Raw genomic sequence first — 19245 nt, 5'->3', positions numbered from 1 at the left:
CCAACATGACTTTCCGGCTGCGAGTCCGAGCTATCTTAGTGAAGCAGTCAGCTTGAGGACGTTGAAGTGGAGTGATGGAGGGTCCACTCTCGCATTCGCTTATGATGGTCTCGTAGAATGATTGGCAGATCCCAAGGTCTCATCCCTGGGTGTTTGATAGATTGGGGATTGAAGATCTTGAAGGCCAGCGCTAGGCGTAAATGGGAAATCAATTCGAAGAAAGGAAGCCAATCCTGAAGCTTGAAGAGAAATGAGCAAACCGCTAGATACCTCCTGGGTAAGGCAAAGTAGCTACTTATGGTTACGTGCGGCTCTCCGATGTATCGAAAAAGCTGTCTGCTAGAATCTGAAAGTCCAGTCGTTCAGAGAAATGCTTGTTTGGCTGCAAGTGTCGGTCTCGGAGTTTTTATTAGCGAATCAAGCATCTTCCACCGTACAACGTTGAGAGCGGACGGTGAAGTTCAGCACGGATTTCCGTTTCATCTTTAAGGTCATAAGGTCCATTCAAAAGATTAAACGTCTCATCCTGGTGCCCTAGGCTTTGCAATCGCTCCATCTTTTTGCCGAAGGATTCTGCATTACCTCATACATAGACCCTGGGGTCGGTCATATTGGAACGAGTGGGACGGCTTGTATACCTAGGGGCAGGCAAAAAATCTCAGGACCTCTATCCAAACCACAAAAAGAAAAGGTTTGGGTAAATTTAAATAGTATGGACTTAGTAAACCTTACCCAGTTATATCTTTTTCTCTCTTCACTCAGCTCAATAGTTTAGTAACTATCATCGTCAGAGCATCACAACAAAACTTAATGTTGTTTGCATGTAATGGTTGGCTCGGCTCAAGTTCGTCCTCAAGGCTTTTACTCTCGGATGTCCTGAGCTATGCCCTCAAATTCGGCGAGAAACTGTAATATACTTTCGATATTGTCCCCAAGCTAATACAAGAAGCCAAAATAATTTCATTTAAATCACCAGCTCTACGTCCGTCCCATATCCTTCTCGTGTCTCACATCTATTCCTTCAAAAGTCATCACAAGGCAAGAGCACCATTTCAGCAGTTCCGACAAAGATAACCCAATCACGAGCTTCTACCACGCGAGTACTCCACTTGAGCGGCTACTCCCAGTTGTGACGTAGCGCAGTTTAGCCCCACGTCGAACAGTGAGTGGTCGGAAATGGTTGGTCTATTGCTAGGCAGTGCACTACTCAGCAACCTTGCTCGATTATTCGACACCGTCTTCACCCACTCCATTCGAGAGCTTCATCAACAGCATCTATACCAGCAGTCTCTCACATCTTATCGAGGGTCTCGCGGCACTCGTTTATCCGAAGTCCGTCTGCTCGCTGTGTGACTTCTTACAGAGCAAGCTACGCGGTGCCACATCGCATCATTACCTGGACAGTCACAGTCACAGTCACGTACAAGTACACTCTCGTTCATCAGCAACGGACCTCAATATGGCCGATGTCATGATCCAGACCCCTCCGGTACTTCAAGGTCCATCAGAGAAGGAGCGGAAATATGACCGCCAACTCCGACTTTGGGCTGCCTCTGGTCAGGCTGCTCTCGAGTCGGCCAATATTCTCCTCGTTAACTCCGGTGCTGGTACTGTCGGCGTTGAGACTCTCAAGAATCTTGTTCTGCCTGGTATTGGCCGATTCACCATTGCCGACCAGAACGCTGTAACTCATCAAGATTTGGGTGTCAATTTCTTCGTAGATGATAGCTGGCTGGGCAAGCCCAGAGCTGAAGCTTGCACCAATTTTCTCTTGGAACTTAACCCTGAAGTACAGGGTGGGTGGTATCCTAAAACCCAGGTATGTCGTTCAATCTGTCCAGCCGCAATGATCCATCCCACTGACATATCTCAGGATGAATCTTTCCACCTAGATCACCTACTCAGTAGCTCGCCAACATTCACCATGATCCTATATGCTCTTCCTTTGCCTCATGATCAGGTCCAGCTAATTCAAAATTATTCTCACCAACATAAAATTCCTACAATTGCGGTTCATTCCGTGGGATACTACTCCTACTTCAAGACCACCTTACCCGGCACATTTCCTATCGTTGACACCCATCCCGACGAGACCGCCACTACAGATCTGCGACTTCTAGCCCCTTGGCCTGAACTCCTTGAGTTTTCCCAGAGCATGACTGAAAACATCGACAACCTCGATAGTCATGAGCATGGTCACTTACCTATGGTCGTTATTCTCCTTCATTGTCTAGAGCAATGGAAAGAAGCTCACGACGGCGCTTACCCTACCAGCTACATCGACAAGACCGCATTCCGCAAAACTGTCTCCGAAGCCATGAGGACAGACAACCCTGAGGGAGGTGAAGAGAATTTTGAAGAGGCTATAGCTGCTGTGATGAAGCATGTCGTAACCCCCTCCCTTCCTAGTTCTCTTCGACAAGTATTTGACTATGTGCACCAAGATCCTGTAAGAACAAGTGCAATTAATGTTGACTTCATCACTAACCTTTGCCAGGAGGAGATCAACTCTGGCTTCTGGGTCATCACAGAGGCTGTGAAACGATTCTATGACGAACATGGCCGTTTACCTGTCCCTGGAGGACTGCCTGACATGAAGGCTCAATCCAACGTGTACATCAAACTACAGAACATCTACAAAGAACGGGCTCGCCAGGATGTTGGTCAAGTTTTGGAAACCGCTCGAAGTCTTCCTGGCGGTCAGGACGTGGATCCCGAGCAGGTCGAGCTCTTCTGCAAGAATGCTCCTTTTATCAAGCTCATTAATGCCCCTGGAGACAAGACTACCAGTCTCGATAAGCTTGTCGGTAAGTACAGCTCTTTCTGGTCAGAAGGGCTTTTAATAACATATAGCATACAGAACAAGAGCTAGCAAACGACGAGATGTCAGCCTTTGCTGGGCCCGAGATGCCTCTATCCCTGGTCCCACTGTACCTCGCCCTGTTGGCAACGTCCAATACCAAGACTGCTTCTGCAGATGAGATTATGGGTTTCATTGGTAAGGCCGCACCAAAAGCCACGGAAAATGAACGTTACAAGAAGACTGCCCAAGAGGTTGAGCGCGCGGCCGGCGGCGAGCTTCACAACATATCAGCCCTCACGGGTGGCATGGTTGCTCAAGAGATGATCAAAATCATCACCAAGCAATACGTGCCCATCGAGAACACTTGTATCTTCGACGGTATCGACAGCCGTTGTCAGGTCCTCCGCCTGTAAAAAGTATCAGTCCTTGGAGGTATCTGATGGGAAAGATGGAAACGGAGTAATGTCACGATTAATGACTGGATAGAAGGATTCACAATATAAAACATCGCATCGAACGACTTTGAAAGCAGCAATGGACATCGTGGAGTAGGTCAACGTGGTAGGGTCTCCTGACGCCATCTTCTGAATGAGAACAGGTTTCGGTTTCAACATCGCGATTCTCCCTCAACCCCAACCACAGATATCGACCACGTGTTCGCCGCAGCCGTGAACAAAAGACGATACTTCCCATCTGAAGCAAGAAGCCCAAGACAAGAAGAGACACGCATCCAGCAAAAAACATACAACAGCGGGGATTCGCTGGTCGTCACCGACCCAACTACTAATCCGCCGGTTAGTGGCTTGACTATGGGAGAGCGGACGGGATCCCGTATTTTCCACTACCTTTGGTCGTATGTGCTTGACATGATGATGGTGTTGCTTATGGCCACTTCGTCCTGCATGTTCTATGCATTGAAGCGTCCGGGACGTCTCCCGATGTTCCTGGCATATGAGCAGGTCATGTTGCTTGACTAAGACAGTCCCACTATCAGAACTAGTCACGTTTCATCGAAAGACTGCGGAAACGCAGTCTCCTGAAATCATGAGTACGTACAAACAAGGCCTCATTCGGTGATAGTTGTGGGTTGCGGGGCCATCAACACTCCTGGCATCAAACATGTCATCTCGATATCAGGCCAGGAACCGGTGAGGAATTACGTTCCTTTTTGCCATCGTAAGATAACTATACTAAAGTTTAGCTACCTATATTCTGGCAAGGGACGTTGTGGCCAACGAATGAGCGCTGTATTTGAGTTCGCCTGCCACGAGCTCCTTGCCCCAGCAAAACTGATCAAGTCCTCCACCGTCAGTCACCCTTGCTGAATATTGCCAATTGTTAAAAGCCTCTTCCTGCCGAAAACTCTCTCTCGCATCTTCCCGAGATACCTATATACGCTAGCAGGGTTGCCTGAGTCGCATCTGTCTCTGGATCGACGCTCTTGTTGCTTGGTGTGGAGGCTGTGAGAACTTTGACGGGAACTCTCTAGAAACGACCGCAATCATCAAGGTACAGCCTAGCTTCCTAGTCTCATAGGGCTACCAGTAAGTCCTCTTATCGCTCAGCTTTAGCGAAGAATGCGGGAGCTTCAATGGAAGTGGATTGGGAGGGAGTGTTTCTTTACCCCGGACGTCAGGTGGCAAGCGCTCTACCACGTCTCAAGTTGATCAACAGTCGTATCAAGGGCGGATCACGGAATGGCTTACCACTCACCGCTTTATGGCAATACGACGTCTTCTTTCAGCAAAGCTTTTGCTCTTGCTGGACGTCGCCACCGCCTCTACATCGACTGCCAAGTTCTTCAAGCCTAGTGCTGTCTGACCTCCGCTGTAAGGTACGCACAACCTGCATGTCCAAGTAGCAATCGAGGCCAAGAGTGTAACAAAGACCTCATGTCCAAGTTTGTGCAATGTAGTTGTTGATCGTGTATTAGTGGCGGCCTATGTTCCTATGAAGCAGGTCGGCTGTCCAGCACTGCCCCTATAATACGTCCGGAGGTTTATTACCACAACAATGAAAACATCATTAGACTCATGGCTAATAACAAAGTTTACCTAACGCGCCGGATCTCATGTGGATCTCGCAAGGAGCACTGTCTCCAGCCATCACTCGGCTAAGCTATATTTGATGTATATGATGGCCTTGTCAAACTGTAGGTTTGGTGACCTCTGGTCAAATCTGTACATGAACCACGGGATATTAGGCGAAATCGAATCAATCTTCGGCATTATTTTGGGCCGTCTCTGCTAGTCTACACTTGGCACCGAATTTCGGCGGCTACTAGTCTGAACGAGTGCAAGCTCATGGGGTCTCCAGTGCCGGATTTGAGGGGTGCTGCCATGACATGTTATCAGATCGAGTCACATATGGGGTATATAAGTGCCACTATACTGTTTTCTTCACTGCTGCTGGGGATGTTACAGGGGCTCTCAGCATTCTACAAGTATTATGATCGACGGACATGCAAAAGGACCGTGACCGGATGTTAACGACGTGCCTATCAGAGGACAGAAGGAGGTTCTTTCTTCAAGGTTCTAGTATCTGGTGTGACGGAGAACCCGAGATTTCCGAGATCTTTTCCAAGGTTTAACTGTAGCTCTGCTTCATGCCTCGCCAGAACAGGATTTTCGTGTTTGTGTCCAGAGCGTGTCGAGTGTTGCCAAAGCCAAAGTGCTCAGGGCAGCAGAGTATTCAATATTCATGCAAAACGTCAGCAAGAAGCAAAGAATAGGGTGTTGAGCTGCTGATGGAGGGTTAGTTCTGGATTGAGTTTATTCTTGATAGAGACAATGTCCGATGTTGAATCCGGGCATGATGGTAACCACGGGTTTACGCTCCGACTGGCCGCTCGACCTGGAATCTCAGGCGTGGCTTTGAAGTGTCCAGCGCATGCATACAGACAGACAGACAGACGTATCCGTACATGTCGATGAGTTAGATGAGGGTAGAATCACGAAGCTGTTTGGAATGGCTCGTTACAGTCAGACCCATCCGGCCGGAGGGGCAGAGACGACCATTTCTCGCGCCGAGGCTGAGGACAGCGGGCGAGAGCCTGCCAGAGTGTTCCGATAGCCAACTCACGTGGGAACATGGTCGGTAAATCAGGCCGGCTCATTCTGAAGTGGATGAATCTTGGCGCCGGGGATCCCAGGTCTTTGTAAACTGAAGAGAGCAGTGAGCGGGCCTCTGAAGGGAGTCTCCGAGTCTCGTGGAGCGTGACGAGCAGTGGACACGGAGTTCGGTATCAGGACTATTATCCAGCCGGATCACGGTCACCTTCCCTGAAAGGTAACCAGGGTCCGAAACAGTTGGAGGGCTTGGAGGGGAAAACCCGGGGTAGAAGTCGTGGAGCTGGAGGGGATTCAGAGAAACGGGCCGAGGATCCCAGACCCTTGGTAGAGGGAGTATTAACCAGAGTTCTGTGAGTGGTATGAAAGAAGTCTCCGATGGGTCGATTAATGATCACACGCGCGATGCGAGGCTCATTTTTGACAAGAGTGCGTTCTGTACTCCGTACCTTGGGGAAGTTGGTGTCCCATCCTCGGAGGTTGTCCATGTGAACGAATCGCTTGCCTTGCCTGATTTGATTTGATTTGATTTGCTTCGCTTTGCTTGTGCCTGCGTGCGTGCGTGAAGTGCGCGCTTTTGTTCTAAAAGCAAGGTGATGTGTGATGTGGTTAATTACTAAGGCAAGACTAAGGTCAATGGGGAGGCGAGTGGTAACATCGGATGAATACCTGCATGATATAGCGCTTGACGGAAAATTAATCAGGGAGAGCGGAATTACATTTGATTTTTGATTCTTTTTTTTTTTGGTTATTTTATTTTATTTCATTTTGTGTTGTGTTGTGAGAGCTCAAAGATTGACGGTCGATCTGGCAGAAAGATAGATAGATCTCTTACATATACCAGCCAACATGTAATCCACTCTATGTAGTACACGATCTCGCTTGTCAACCCAACACGTACGTACGCCTCAATTGTACAGTCAAAGCAGATCACTCAGTGAATGTTGGTTCATCGATTGACTCTCTTCCCCAGAAATTCCCTGTAACTTGTCAACTTAACCATAAAATTGCTAAGTCCGAAATAGGAAGCTTGAGATGTGGTTCCTGGATAAATGCAAATCGACCAGGGGGCCAGGGCATGGATAAACGTGATAGGGCAGCAATCGGCGGCTCGAACTACATGTACATGCATCTGGGCCATGCAGCGCGACCCTCTGGCCCTTCATCTCATGGCCTTTTACTGCCCTGTTGCCTGTCGCATTAAGCCACCGCAGTCATCCCATCCCATCACGTCCCCATCCACCGACTTGGACTTGCAAGGTGCTGGTGTTGATGAAGCATGACGAGGGAGCGATGGATGCGAGGCGATGCTACTGTTACTCTTCGGGAATAAGGGAGCTACCGCAACGCCGAGGCCTCTTGGAGATCTTGCTTACAAGCTTGGACTCTGCTGCTACTACTACTACTACTACTACTACTACTACTATTCCTCCGTTGCAGCCACCAGTCGACTGCCGTGAATGCTTCGGGCCGCCCAAGCCAATATGCCCGTCATTAAGGGCTGGGTTGGGTTGGATTGGCTTGCAATGGTGAGGGGATAGCGTTGGGCTCGGCTGGGCTGGACTCGACGCTGGAACTGCAGATACTCCTGAATCGTCACCTCACATCATCATGCCTTGCTTGTCTGCCCTGCCCTGCCATGCCCTGCCCTGCCTCATTGCGATTGTTGGTTTGATGTCTTGAGAGTATTCGTGTATTCTTACGGATACAGATATTACCGGTGCTGTCTTTCACCGGTCTCGATGCAATGCAGAAGCGTCTAATTAACCTCGGGTACAATACACGAAATGACGCGCAGAAACTGATCTGTCGTGGAGGCGGCCCAGCAGATCACGTCCTGTCTCGTCCTACTCTGAGCAAATCACCTCTGCAGGCATTTCCAAATGGGTCGCCATGCCCGAAGACAATCGTCAACAGACAGGACCCTGAGTTTAACCTGCTCTTAATTTCACGTCCCATTACTTGGGCATAGTCAAATGTCATAGCCGCCCCCCTCTCATCTCTCCGGGCAAAAACAGTTGTCTGCTGCGTAGTGTTGTGTCGTGTCGTGTCGTGTTATGCTACGCTACCCCATACGCTCTGGATCGTCCCTCTTCATGCGTCCATTTCAAGGACTTGCATCATCCCACGAATGAGGACCCTGCTCTCCTGTTCCCCACGATCCATTCCCGTACGTCTTGCAGCGTCCTTCTCCGCATTATCTGCTAGGGGTGGCGCCGGCTCGACAGTAACATCGTCGCCGCTACTCTAAAGTACTTGGCAGACCTGCTTCACTAACAGCACTACTTAATAAGTGTGGTGTCCAGCCTTACACAGATCAAAGTTTGGGGGCCCTTTCTCTTCGTGGCTTGCACAATAGGATTATCTTCCTGACTAGCGCTGTCAACTCCTTGTTAACATGTCTCCTTCAAGTACCAAGGTTGCCGCTGGTGGCTCCTTTCACACCTGTAAGTCAACCTCAACACATCATCGTCGTCTCCATGTCCTAACAGCACCGAAGTCCAGGGCATCATTCCCAAAAAGCAGCCCGCTGCTTCCAGCAATGCAAGACCCAGGGTCGCCGGCACACGGCGCATAACGACTCCCCACGCCTGTACCGAGTGCAAACGAAGAAAGATCCGCTGCGATGGCAAGCTGCCATGCGGCCAATGCATCACCAGCCGAGCTCCAAAGAGCTGCTCTTATGATAAACATCGCCAACGAATGATTCCATCCAGAAAGTAGGTGACATGTCAAAAACCGAAGATCTCTTCAGCTAACCGTCCTCCAGGGCTCTGGATAGCTTGGCACAATCTCTCGAGGAGTGTCGGTCAGTGCTTCGGCGCCTTTACCCAAACCATGACGTTTCTGCACTGCGGACCATGGACAAACAGGAACTTATCAACCTCCTGGCTCAATCACAATGTTCACTTGGAGATCCTCTTCCATCGCCACCTCTCGAGTCATCATTTCCCAAGCCAGACACATCTCTGGTACCATCAGACTCCCTCCTGGAACTTCAGTCTTCTCTCGAGGCTGACCTCGACTCACTCATCGGAGAGCTTGAATTTGAGATACCCACCGAACAACTTGAAACCAATGATGGATCCGGCTATCTCACACAACAAACTTGGTGGGACTATAGCTCACGGCAATGGAGCTCAGTGCCCGTGCCATCTATGATGGAGGGTCAGCCATATGGCCATGACTTGGTCACTCCGATGCAACACTCGATGTATGAGGATGAGCGCGGAATCTACGGCTCACTTGAAATGAGATGACGAAAATGTAACCGTTCTCGATGTATTTTTACATGCGATTCCCGACTCTGAGTGGGTATAGGGGCATCATGCACCCCCGGGGACGCAGGTCGTCTCCTTTGGCCGGATCACAGCTTACGACAATGAAACGAGGTCACGACCCTTTACTTGCTTTACGTTGCTTCACTTTACTTGAGGTATCTACAGTATGACTACCTAGGTACTTTACTTTGCCTACCTTAGGTAGTATCTATATGCAAATACATACATATCTCTTGATGTTTGAGTACCTTAGCTAAGGTCCCTTAACTTATTGTCTCTGTTTTCAGTTTCTCCATTCCATTGTCGAGGTGATTTGAAGTGTAAGCTTGAACTTCCACATCTGGAAGGCATCATCGCGGTGCTCTTCCTTCCCACCTCTGTTATTATCAGCCATGCCGTTCCTATCCTCAAGATGAACCGTAAACCATCCCCTTCCATCAAAAAAACCATTCTTGGGCACGGTCCTTTTTCGTGACGCGGGCGTAGAATCACAGAAGAGCAGACATGGAGCACGCACTCACGTGCAATAACCTCAAATGTCGAAGAGAGCTGAGCGAACGTGCGCTTGTAACGACATGCAGGTAGGCATATGACATTCAGAAGCCAGCGGCCTTCTGACATCAAAATTAATAGCCATATCTTCTGCATGGAATGCGCCCAGCGATTCGGTGTCAACGGACAGGAAGCTGATCGCCGCAACACATGCCCTGCCTGCCACTCGCAACTAACCAATCCGGACGACGTCGTGATTACGAACCTGAATCCAAGTGAAGACTACAAGACCAGTGTTTTAAGCGGACTGAGCCCCAACGTTATCATGGAATGTGCCGGTCGGGCTCTCAGCTTCTGGGCTTACCAGACCACCCAAGACATCTATTACCAGCAGTATTTATACAAAACCCTGACCGACAAGTACTCAAATCTCAGCGTCCGCCTCGAGAAGACCGTGAACGAAGCTAATTCGGAGATCGAAGGTCTTCACCACAAGTTGTCAAGTTAGTGCTCTACTCCTCTCAAATTCGCATCTATTCAGCTGACACAGAGCAGGTCTAGCAGCAGAACAGGATGCTCTGCGGCGCAAGAATGGCGAAATCTCCCGAGCTTATAAAGACAAAAGTCGCAAGGTCCTGCAGTTACAAGAACTCTACGACAAAGTCAAGAGAAAGGCTGAGCTTGGTCAGATTCAGAGGGCAGCATCGGATGCTGTTGACTCAACCTTACAAACAACCCAGATCGACTCAGGCTATGAAGTTAGCTTGCCTACACAAAGCAATGCTGAAAGTATCCCTCCACCAGCCTTTAGCCAGAGTCATCGCATTGATATCTCAGGAATGAACACCGGCCTCTTACGAAACTATACAAATATGGCAAGAGAAGGAAACCATTGGCCACGACTAGGAGGGTCATCTCATTGTGAGCATTCATTTCATCAACCGACAGTACTTGCTGACGTATGACAGGCAATACATCAGAGGCCCCTGTTGGTGGCCTCCGCCGATCTGGCATCAACACAACATCCGTATACCAAACGACGACATTGCCAACTCTCGCAGGAATCCCAATTCCTAGTTTTGGCGGTACAAGGCAGTCTACAAACACGTTTGCTCCGGGCTTCAGTCATCATCGGGGTAGTCTGGCAGGTGTTGGACTAACATCCGGTATCAAAGTCAGCCAAGCGAATAACCCACCAGCATTGGATATGCCCTCAAGGCATCTATGAAATGGACAGGACAGTAAGAAAGTGACCGCATTCAGGGCATCAAGCTTATTGCGCTCTCTTCCGTCGCTTTTTTCTCAAGGCCTGCATTAGTGGTTGTATCTGATACTTTAGAACAAAGGAGGGGAAATTCAATAGTTATTTTGCTTGTCATGTACTCAACAGTGTTCTGGTTTGGCGCTTTGTTCACACTGATAGAAAATATGTTCGATCAATGACTTTGACGAGAACACAATAACTGTTGAGAAATCTTATATGCATTTTCAGTACGTCGTGACTGAATCGTAGACATTAAATACAGCAGCTTCCACAGCATTCTAGACTGGATCTCCTCTTCTCTGTCGGGAGAACAGCACTTATTTCGAACACCATATACTTTTACAACAGGGGATCAAACATGCAAGACAGCTTCATCGCTAGAATTAAATGGCATACCCAATCGTCACTGTGTTTGCCGTCATCTGAGCCATCAGGCTCGGGAGATGGCGGGAAACCTGTGCAAATATTCACGCGCATGAGGGAGAAAACCAGGGAATGGCACAAGCTGAGAAGGGCTGGGGGTAAAGTTCAGAATCTACGAGCACAATATCTCGCTGAACAAGCCAAAATCCAAGGTACGGTGTCGCCTCCGATCACCATATTACGTCCCGCCATGGAACTGCAACGGCTTCCACCTGTACCAGCGGAGCTACCAGGTGACAACACAGATATATATTCCCGGGAGAGACTTGAGCGAAGTCAGTCAGCGCACCAGCATGAAGCCCCTGGTTCTCGTCCAGTTCCCGTCACTGATGACTCTCATCCACCCGGGGAGAGCGGCAAATTCATTCTTGTTTCTGACCCTGTGCTCGATAATGCGAAGGGCTCTGGTCACCAACACAGAGACACGCCTCATGCACAGAGAAATGGAGCTGTTGAATATGAGCGGGATCTCAAGATACTATTGGATGAATCTTGTGTTCCTCAGCCTCTGATAGGTCCAAGTCATGTCGTCCAAGATGATATTAAAATTCTTCGTCTCGAGACACGCATACAGACGATCCGGAGAAATTGCGAACAGCTAACGGAAATCAGAACGGAGCTAGAGCAGCAAATACTCGTAGCGAAAGAGTTTGCCTTCAAGCTGTACTGCCAAACACATGAATGGGAGTGCTGGAGTCCAATTCTACAAGATCCTGTTCCCCTGCTGCAGGTATTAAAGGGACTTCAGACGACCATGCTGTGGCTGCAAGCCCGCATTCAGTGGTATGAGAGAAAGCACCCTGGGCTTCGTGAGCAGTACAACACGCATACGGGATTTCAGAACAAGACTTCTGATGTGATAAGGCTGGAGGATAGTGAAATCTAGCTGGGCTATGCTGAAATGGATCGTTCTTAATATCGAGACAGATTAGGTTGGGATCGTTTGTTGAGGATATTTCGCGGAGTCTTTTTGGTTTTTTTATTACCCCGGGTCATATCTTGATTTTTATTTCCTTCATTTCATCATGTTTTCTCGTCTCTAACAGGTGGTTATCTGGTTGTCTGGGACAGATAGGGGCGCCTTTCATGTTTCATGAGCAAGAGAGGATATAGATAGATTGCAATGAGCGGATGCGGATAAAGATGATACACTTGAATATAGGTAAATATTTCTTTTAAAATAGATTGTGGTCATGGGATGCCATTCGGTCCATCAAACGAGACTGTAAGTGAACAATGTCCGTATTGGACCTCACCTCATGCGGATGTCTATTCTTAGACTTTCACGTGATGGAAAGCTTAACGATGGCATGGCCGCGTATGCACTACTGACGCCATTCCGCATACTGTACAGACTCCATTCCAGCGAGCCAACGGAATCGAAGCAATCCCCCCTGTGTTTTTGTTTTCGTCCCTTTTTCCCCTTATCATCTTATCAACAGCCTTATCTTGAATCACCAGTTGTCCTACTGCGCCGTGCGCAATAATCCAATCAATTCGACACCAAATCCACTTCCCGTCTCGTGTCTTCGTCGAATCCTTGTCAAACTTCATCCTCGCTAACCCTCTTTTGGCCTTGTTCACTTCTGCGTCCCTGTCATTGTTGGAATCTTGTTCTACGACTCTTGTTTGCAACTTTATACCTCCAACTTCCACTCGCTTACGCATCCGAATGATGCTCGACACTCGCTTCACCTGCTAGACCTATTCAACCACATCTTTTCGGGGGCCGGCCTCTAGTTTAATATCGTTTCATCTTCTCGACGCTCTCGCTATCGTCAAAGTCGAAATATCATCAACTTCGCTCAATTAGGGATCCACCCCATATCGCAACATCACGAAACGTCGCATAACGTTAGAAACAGCTCGTCCAACGCCGATTGCGGTATACTTATCAAGAAGAACATTCGCGACGATCAAATAAGCTACGCCAACTCATATCTAATTTGCTCCGTCTTTATCGTCGCTGTTGCACCTGTCAGAACTGAACAACCTCAATCTTCTACCCTAATGGGTAAATCATGTCGGTATTCGCCTTCTTGTTGGTAGACTTTGACTGACAGTTGTGTCCCATACAGCACAATATGGCGTCATTCTTGACGCTGGTTCCTCAGGAACTCGAGTATACATCTACAAGTGGAAGAATCACGCCAAAGCTGCCAAAGATGCGTCGACTGCCGAGCTCAAGTCTCTCCCCAAGATCAAGCTCAAGGAAAACAAGAAGATCCATCCTGGAGTTTCGAGTTTTGCAGAGAAGCCTGCGCAAATCGGTCCCGATCATCTGCAGCAGCTGATCGATATCGCTCTCGACGAAGTCCCCGACAGCAAGATTTCCGAGACCCCCGTTTACCTCATGGCAACTGCCGGCATGCGATTGCTACCAAAGCCTCAGCAGTCGGCACTCCTCAAATCAATGTGCACATACTTGCAGTCGAATACGAATTTCATTCTTCCGGATTGCGATGCCCATATTCAGGTTATCTCTGGCGAAACCGAGGGTCTGTACGGCTGGATAGCGGCGAATTATTTGCTGGGCGGCTTCGATCACCCTGAGGAGCACGACCATGGCAAGAATCATCACACCTACGGCTTCCTCGATATGGGTGGCGCATCTGCTCAGATTGCCTTTGCTCCAAATGCAACTGAATCCGCAAAGCATGCGGATGATTTGAAGATGGTGCGCATGCGAACACTCGACGGATCACCATCCGAATACAAAGTGTTCACTGCAACTTGGCTCGGATTTGGTGCCAATCAGGCCCGCAGCCGTTATGTCGAACGTCTACAAGAACACTACAACACTGACTCTACCCACGAGCTGCCTGATCCCTGTATGCCTAATGGCTTGCGAACTACTCTAGACGGTGAACTTGTTGAATCAAAGTCGGATAAGACGGTTTTGATTGGTACAGGAAAGTTCGACGAATGTTTGACGGTGACCTATCCTCTACTGGGCAAAGACAAGCCATGCGAAGACCAGCCCTGCCTTGTCAACGGCCAGCATGTACCCGGCATCGACTTCGACATCAATCATTTCGTTGGTGTTTCGGAATACTGGCATACAACTCATGGTGTCTTTGGCGGAAAACACAAGGCTTACGATCTGGCGACATATCAGAACAATGTCATGGAATTCTGCAGTCGCGATTGGTCGGACATTGAGGGTGATCTTGATAAACGCAAGAAATCACCAGAAAAGAAGGCAGCCGAGGCCCGTTTGGCTTGTTTCAAGGCCTCATGGCTGATTAATATGCTCTACGACGGAATTGGCATCCCTCGTGTTGGTCTCGAAGGTGGTGCAGCCAACGACACCATTAAGGATGATGGTGAGAAGTCATTTAATGACCCTTTCCGGCCGGTGGACACAATCGATGGCATCGAATTAAGCTGGACTTTGGGTAAAATGGTCCTATACGCCGCCGGACAAGTTCCTCCATCCGGTTCCGAGCTGCCTGTCGGCTTTGGAAGCAATGTGGATAAGGGGATAGCGAAGGACTTTGAGCACGCCGGTTCTTCACCTATCGCTCCCCACACAGGGGACGAGGACGATGATGATGACCTGGAAGATCTTCTGAAGAAGCCTGGAAAGTCAACCGGTGGACTCGTCGCATTTGTTCTGATAATTCTGTTGGCCGCCTATTTGCTCCGCAAGCCTGAGCGAAGAAGAAAGATATTCAGCATGGTTAGCCGGCGAAAGCGATCAGGGAAACCAGGCCGCGGCTCCTCTCTTGTCCACAAGCTCTTCGGACGAAACTCGGGGCCATCTTATGAGAGAGTGTTGGAGGAGGGTGACTTCTCTGATTTTGAGTTGGGCGATGTTGATTCGGATGAACACGATCATTCGGACAGCAGTAGTAATGGCTCGCGAAAGGGACGAACATCGGGTCTAGCAACACCTAGTATCTCTGCAGGCCGCGCGGACGAACTCACTCGCCCTCCGTCAGCAATGGATCGTGCCGGGCTTGTAGTGCGGACTGAAAGTCGAGAACGGCTATCGCCCTCACTGTTGAGTGCTGGCCGAAAAAGCCGCAACGGCAGCCCAACTCGTGCGAAGAGTCCATTCATGTCGCCTGTACGGGAAGATTGAGCGCTTCAATATGATTCATGGGGACGTATTAATGCGAAATTTATATATATCTGGTATTTTTTGGGGGTCAACATCACGGCGTCGGGGGAGTTTGTGGGAACTGGAGGAGCATTAAAGACATGGCGTTCAAAAGAACGCATATACCATAAAACAGAGTCGTGGCAGTTGTTGATCTGTTGGTTGAGTTTGGCGACGAAATTGGAGTCTCTCTTGGATATCACACTACGTTATTTGTTTGGAGCTTCTGGGAGTGTTTCACAACGATGTTTCTCGGTAGGGGCGTCCGCTCAGTTGTGCGAATTGGTATTCAATTAATCGATTTTGTCAGTCGCTCAAAGCAGGTGCTTTTGTCTGTTGCTTTTTTACTATAATCCCCACCCTGATGCCATGCCAGACTCGCCTTTTCGCCGTTGAAGATATTCCCTGCCCGAATGCTATACACCTTGAAGCTTTGATCAGGCATTTCCAGATACGCATAAGCCAACACTAATCTGACTGCTTCTCCAGGAAACTAGGATCTGCCCGAACTCTTGATTCAAACTTGCGCCACCAGTTTTCAAAGGCTTTGAGCGGCACAACCTCAACACCACCAGGTCCTGCTGTACCGCTAAAGCTTGATAGAAAGTTGAATGCGTTTTGGATGATGCGTTGTGCGAGTATAGCCGTACTGGGCTGGCCGCCTGATGAGTTGCCAGACTTAGTGGCAGCGAGCTCTTGCAAGCGCTGGCCAACAGACTCTTCTGACTCCACTGATACACCAATGACTAAATCGTTGGCCTCTCCTCCACCGCTGACCTTGAACATCGCGCTCTCCTTTCCAGGGCCTATACCTCCAAGGAAGCGGAAGTTGGGTGTGCCGCCTGACTGAGCTGCTGCTGCGACATCGGCGGCTGTTGCTAGGTAGATTGCTGCGGCAGTGTTCGGTGGGAGACTTATGCCTGGTAGCATAAAGACAACAATATGTGAGAAGTGTTTTGTGGTGGGGAGAGCGTAGAGTAGTGAGGTTGGAGAGGGGGTTGAAGAAGGTTCTGTGATGAGTGGTTGGCCCGCAGGGACGATGCCAAAGAGTGGGCTTGACATGATGATACTAAAATCGAGATGAGTAAGATATATTCAATCGTAAGATCATATGATAAAGAAATATTTGATTCTAACCAGGGATGGGAGGGGAAGGCTGTGGTGAGTCCTTTGTTTAATAAGGGTCCAGGCTATTCTTTGTCGTTGTTTCGCTGGTAGTCTAGTGTGAAACGATTGGTGGGTGTTTCGAGGGTAATCTAGAAACAAGTGGAATTCTGGTAGCAATCTGATCAGCAGTGACCTCATATGGTAGCCAAACCCCTTAGGTTCCCCACAGGGGTCTTTAGGGTAGGGGACAGGACATTGCATGCCAAGTCGACCCTTGATGTTTCAATATAGTGTGACAGAAACATTGAGAATTCGGATATAGTATACAAGACTGAAAATATAGGGGAATGTATCCCTCAAACTTCTGGAGCACTTGGAAGTGTATCTAGAGTCAAGGGTTCTGGAGTACATGGAGAACGTACTTGGTCTCACCGAGCAGCGTGGGGCTGCCAACATGACACAAGTATCTCGTCGCTGATCCGGTAAAAGCACAGCAACCTACTTCCTGATGTAGCTTCACCGAGAAGCCCGGACAGACAACAGCCGGAACTCCACATCATAATCACTCCCGAAGAGCATACATTTCAAGGGCAGGTGCTTGCTCTGCCGATCTCGCATATAAACCAACGTTGGGAAAAGCCCGCAACTGCATCAACATTCCACTGCCAAACAGTCGGTAGTTACTCAACATTGACTTCACCATCTATCTATTTGAGTATATACGATAACAGATCAGTTACGAACCAAGAAAATCCCACCAGCACAACAACTCAAGCATCTGTCCCTGCATCAAAATGGCCAAAACAAGCATCGATCTCATCGACGAAGTCGACATGTATGATCCAAAATCTCTGCCATTCTAATGCAAGTGTAACTCATCTCTTAAGGTTCCCGTATGCCGAGACTGATCCCGACGCTTTCACCAAGATGAATGCCGGGCTCTATACTCTGGTATGGAGAGATAGCCAAGGCACATACCCTATTGGGTACATCCTAGACCGTGTGGCCAGAGAGCTACATGAGGTCCCTGAAGAGGTCAGGGGAAAAATGGAATGCGACGATGAGAAGAAAACTATTGTGCTCTTTCAGGAACCTACGGAGGAACAACGTACTCGTCGCGCGGCGACCCTGGCCGACTATTGGCGGAAGAATGGGACATTCCCTCTTCTCCGTCGCTGGCGTGACGAACTCTGGCCTGTATACGGACGTAGTGGCGAGCTATTGTTCAGCATGGAACGAGCTGCGATAGGCTTGCTTGGCACGGTGCGTTACGGCGTTCACATGATTGCGTATGTCAAGGACGAGACTGCACCTCATGGCATTCGCCTCTGGGTCCCTACGCGTGCTCGGAACAAGGCAACCTTTCCCGGCATGCTCGACAATACCGTGGCAGGTGGTTTAATGACAGGAGAGGACCCCTTCGAATGCGTCATTCGCGAGGCTGATGAGGAAGCCAGTCTTCCTGATGATATTGTTCGCAAGAGTGCCAAGTTCGTCGGCAACGTCACATACATCTACATCACGGACGAGGGACAGGTTGGCGAAGGCGGCTTTATTTATCCTGAGTGCCAATGGTTATACGATCTCGAGCTTCCCAACGATGTGATCCCTCAACCCAAAGATGGCGAGGCGGAGAAATTTGACCTCTGCGACGTTAATCAAGTCAAGGCGGATCTCGCTGAGGGTCGATTCAAGTCCAATTGTGCCCTCGTCACCCTCGACTTTTTCATTCGTCATGGAATTCTCACTGACAGAAACGAGCCCGAGATTGAGCAGATCAAGTGGAGAGTGCGCCGCGACATTCCTTTCCCAGGTCCGCATCAAAGTAATTGGCGCTCATTGTGATTTTGATAGACCAGGCTCACAGAGACGAGACAGAGTCTTCGACTTTGAGAATCATTGGAGGCAACACGGCGGTTTTCGCATGGGTATCATTAATGTGGCCTAGAGCTAGTGGTAACACAAAAGCCCATAGTGGTGGCGAAGAGCTATAGTCTAGATGAATGGACAAGTTTAGGCGCTTCTGATTATTTCTTGACGAGTAGATAGACGTTGTCGACACGGAGGGGAGTCAGTTTCTTGATAGGGCCTTGAAGCGACATAAGAAGACCGCCGAAAGAGCAGTAGGCATTGCTGTAGGTTAGATTCAGTCAGCAAACTTGTGTGTTCCAGACTCGGTGACGACAAGGGGGCTTCATGTAAGAGACGCACATGGTATTTCCATCGAATGTCTCCTCGAACTTGTAGATCTTTCCATGGCACACGTAGTCATAAAGGTCGGCAGCTGTCGCTGGCGCATCACCACCCTTGCCAACGTCTCGCCAGCCCTTCTCGTCCTCCTTGCTTCCGTCCAGAGAGAGAGTAGTAGACAGAACTACGTGCAGAGTGTCGGAAACAGCACAGGGAAAGAGCTCGATGTTGATATCTAGAGTCATAACAGTCTGAGAGTCGCTTGAAGTGCACGAAATGCGGGCGACACGGTCGTACTTGGACTGATCATACTCAGTCACGGTGAACGATTCTTCGAAGAGAGTAGCGTCGCCGCTCGCCATGTTGGGCAGTCGAGAAGAAGACGGAAGAACGGTTAGGATATCTTGCGGGAGGAAGAGCGAGTGCTTTGTATCGTTACGATCTTCGCGTTGTCGTTGGTTTGTATCAAGAAGAGAAAATGTTTGGATGCGGCTCGGAAAAAGTTGGTGGAT

The 19245-nt window shown here is 49.1% G+C and overlaps 8 protein-coding genes across 8 annotated transcripts; 6 read left to right on the top strand and 2 right to left on the bottom strand.

Moving 5' to 3' along the window:
• Nucleotides 1–1232: 1232 nt before the first annotated feature.
• On the top strand, nucleotides 1233–3564 carry FOBCDRAFT_231287 (uncharacterized protein). The gene is made up of 4 exons (XM_031189999.3): nucleotides 1233–1819; nucleotides 1874–2449; nucleotides 2498–2807; nucleotides 2861–3564. Exons 1-4 carry the CDS (start codon nucleotides 1460–1462, stop codon nucleotides 3214–3216), a joined length of 1602 nt encoding a protein of 533 aa, XP_031033984.2. The 5' UTR covers nucleotides 1233–1459; the 3' UTR covers nucleotides 3217–3564.
• FOBCDRAFT_298389 (uncharacterized protein) lies at nucleotides 3338–4757 on the top strand (the record flags this gene model as incomplete). Its single annotated transcript, XM_059611932.1, has 6 exons — nucleotides 3338–3351; nucleotides 3402–3656; nucleotides 4005–4110; nucleotides 4208–4312; nucleotides 4467–4637; nucleotides 4737–4757. 6 exons carry the CDS (start codon nucleotides 3338–3340, stop codon nucleotides 4755–4757), a joined length of 672 nt encoding a protein of 223 aa, XP_059467839.1.
• A 3309-nt stretch (nucleotides 4758–8066) lies between these two features.
• FOBCDRAFT_322897 (uncharacterized protein) lies at nucleotides 8067–9364 on the top strand. The gene is made up of 3 exons (XM_031189996.3): nucleotides 8067–8318; nucleotides 8372–8591; nucleotides 8642–9364. Exons 1-3 carry the CDS (start codon nucleotides 8270–8272, stop codon nucleotides 9129–9131), a joined length of 759 nt encoding a protein of 252 aa, XP_031033981.2. The 5' UTR covers nucleotides 8067–8269; the 3' UTR covers nucleotides 9132–9364.
• Nucleotides 9365–9798: 434 nt separating this feature from the next.
• FOBCDRAFT_206307 (uncharacterized protein) lies at nucleotides 9799–10872 on the top strand (the record flags this gene model as incomplete). The annotated part of the gene is made up of 3 exons (XM_031189995.3): nucleotides 9799–10147; nucleotides 10200–10565; nucleotides 10613–10872. 3 exons carry the CDS (start codon nucleotides 9799–9801, stop codon nucleotides 10870–10872), a joined length of 975 nt encoding a protein of 324 aa, XP_031033980.3.
• Nucleotides 10873–11266: 394 nt separating this feature from the next.
• Nucleotides 11267–15726, top strand: FOBCDRAFT_252946 (nucleoside phosphatase family-domain-containing protein; the record flags this gene model as incomplete). The annotated part of the gene is made up of 4 exons (XM_059611016.1): nucleotides 11267–12187; nucleotides 12494–12560; nucleotides 13145–13345; nucleotides 13410–15726. 4 exons carry the CDS (start codon nucleotides 11267–11269, stop codon nucleotides 15416–15418), a joined length of 3198 nt encoding a protein of 1065 aa, XP_059467838.1. The 3' UTR covers nucleotides 15419–15726.
• On the bottom strand, nucleotides 15727–16675 carry FOBCDRAFT_231279 (uncharacterized protein). The gene has a single exon (XM_031189993.3). It carries the CDS (start codon nucleotides 16496–16498, stop codon nucleotides 15905–15907), a length of 594 nt encoding a protein of 197 aa, XP_031033978.2. The 5' UTR covers nucleotides 16499–16675; the 3' UTR covers nucleotides 15727–15904.
• Nucleotides 16676–17337: 662 nt separating this feature from the next.
• On the top strand, nucleotides 17338–18491 carry FOBCDRAFT_143782 (NUDIX hydrolase domain-like protein; the record flags this gene model as incomplete). Its single annotated transcript, XM_059608166.1, has 3 exons — nucleotides 17338–17378; nucleotides 17431–18368; nucleotides 18403–18491. The coding sequence occupies 3 exons, from the start codon at nucleotides 17338–17340 to the stop codon at nucleotides 18489–18491; spliced, it is 1068 nt and encodes a 355-aa protein (XP_059465806.1).
• FOBCDRAFT_52297 (uncharacterized protein) lies at nucleotides 18480–19213 on the bottom strand. Its single transcript, XM_031189990.3, has 2 exons — nucleotides 18755–19213; nucleotides 18480–18676 (listed from the first exon to the last, which is right to left on the bottom strand). The coding sequence occupies exons 1-2, from the start codon at nucleotides 19093–19095 to the stop codon at nucleotides 18571–18573; spliced, it is 447 nt and encodes a 148-aa protein (XP_031033975.1). The 5' UTR covers nucleotides 19096–19213; the 3' UTR covers nucleotides 18480–18570.
• Nucleotides 19214–19245: the final 32 nt, after the last annotated feature.

Source organism: Fusarium oxysporum, chromosome IX (assembly GCF_013085055.1).
Source record: "Fusarium oxysporum Fo47 chromosome IX, complete sequence".
Taxonomy (NCBI): domain Eukaryota; kingdom Fungi; phylum Ascomycota; class Sordariomycetes; order Hypocreales; family Nectriaceae; genus Fusarium; species Fusarium oxysporum.
The sequence above is the reverse complement of the archived record's forward strand: the minus strand, read 5'-3'. Positions and strand labels throughout refer to the sequence as shown.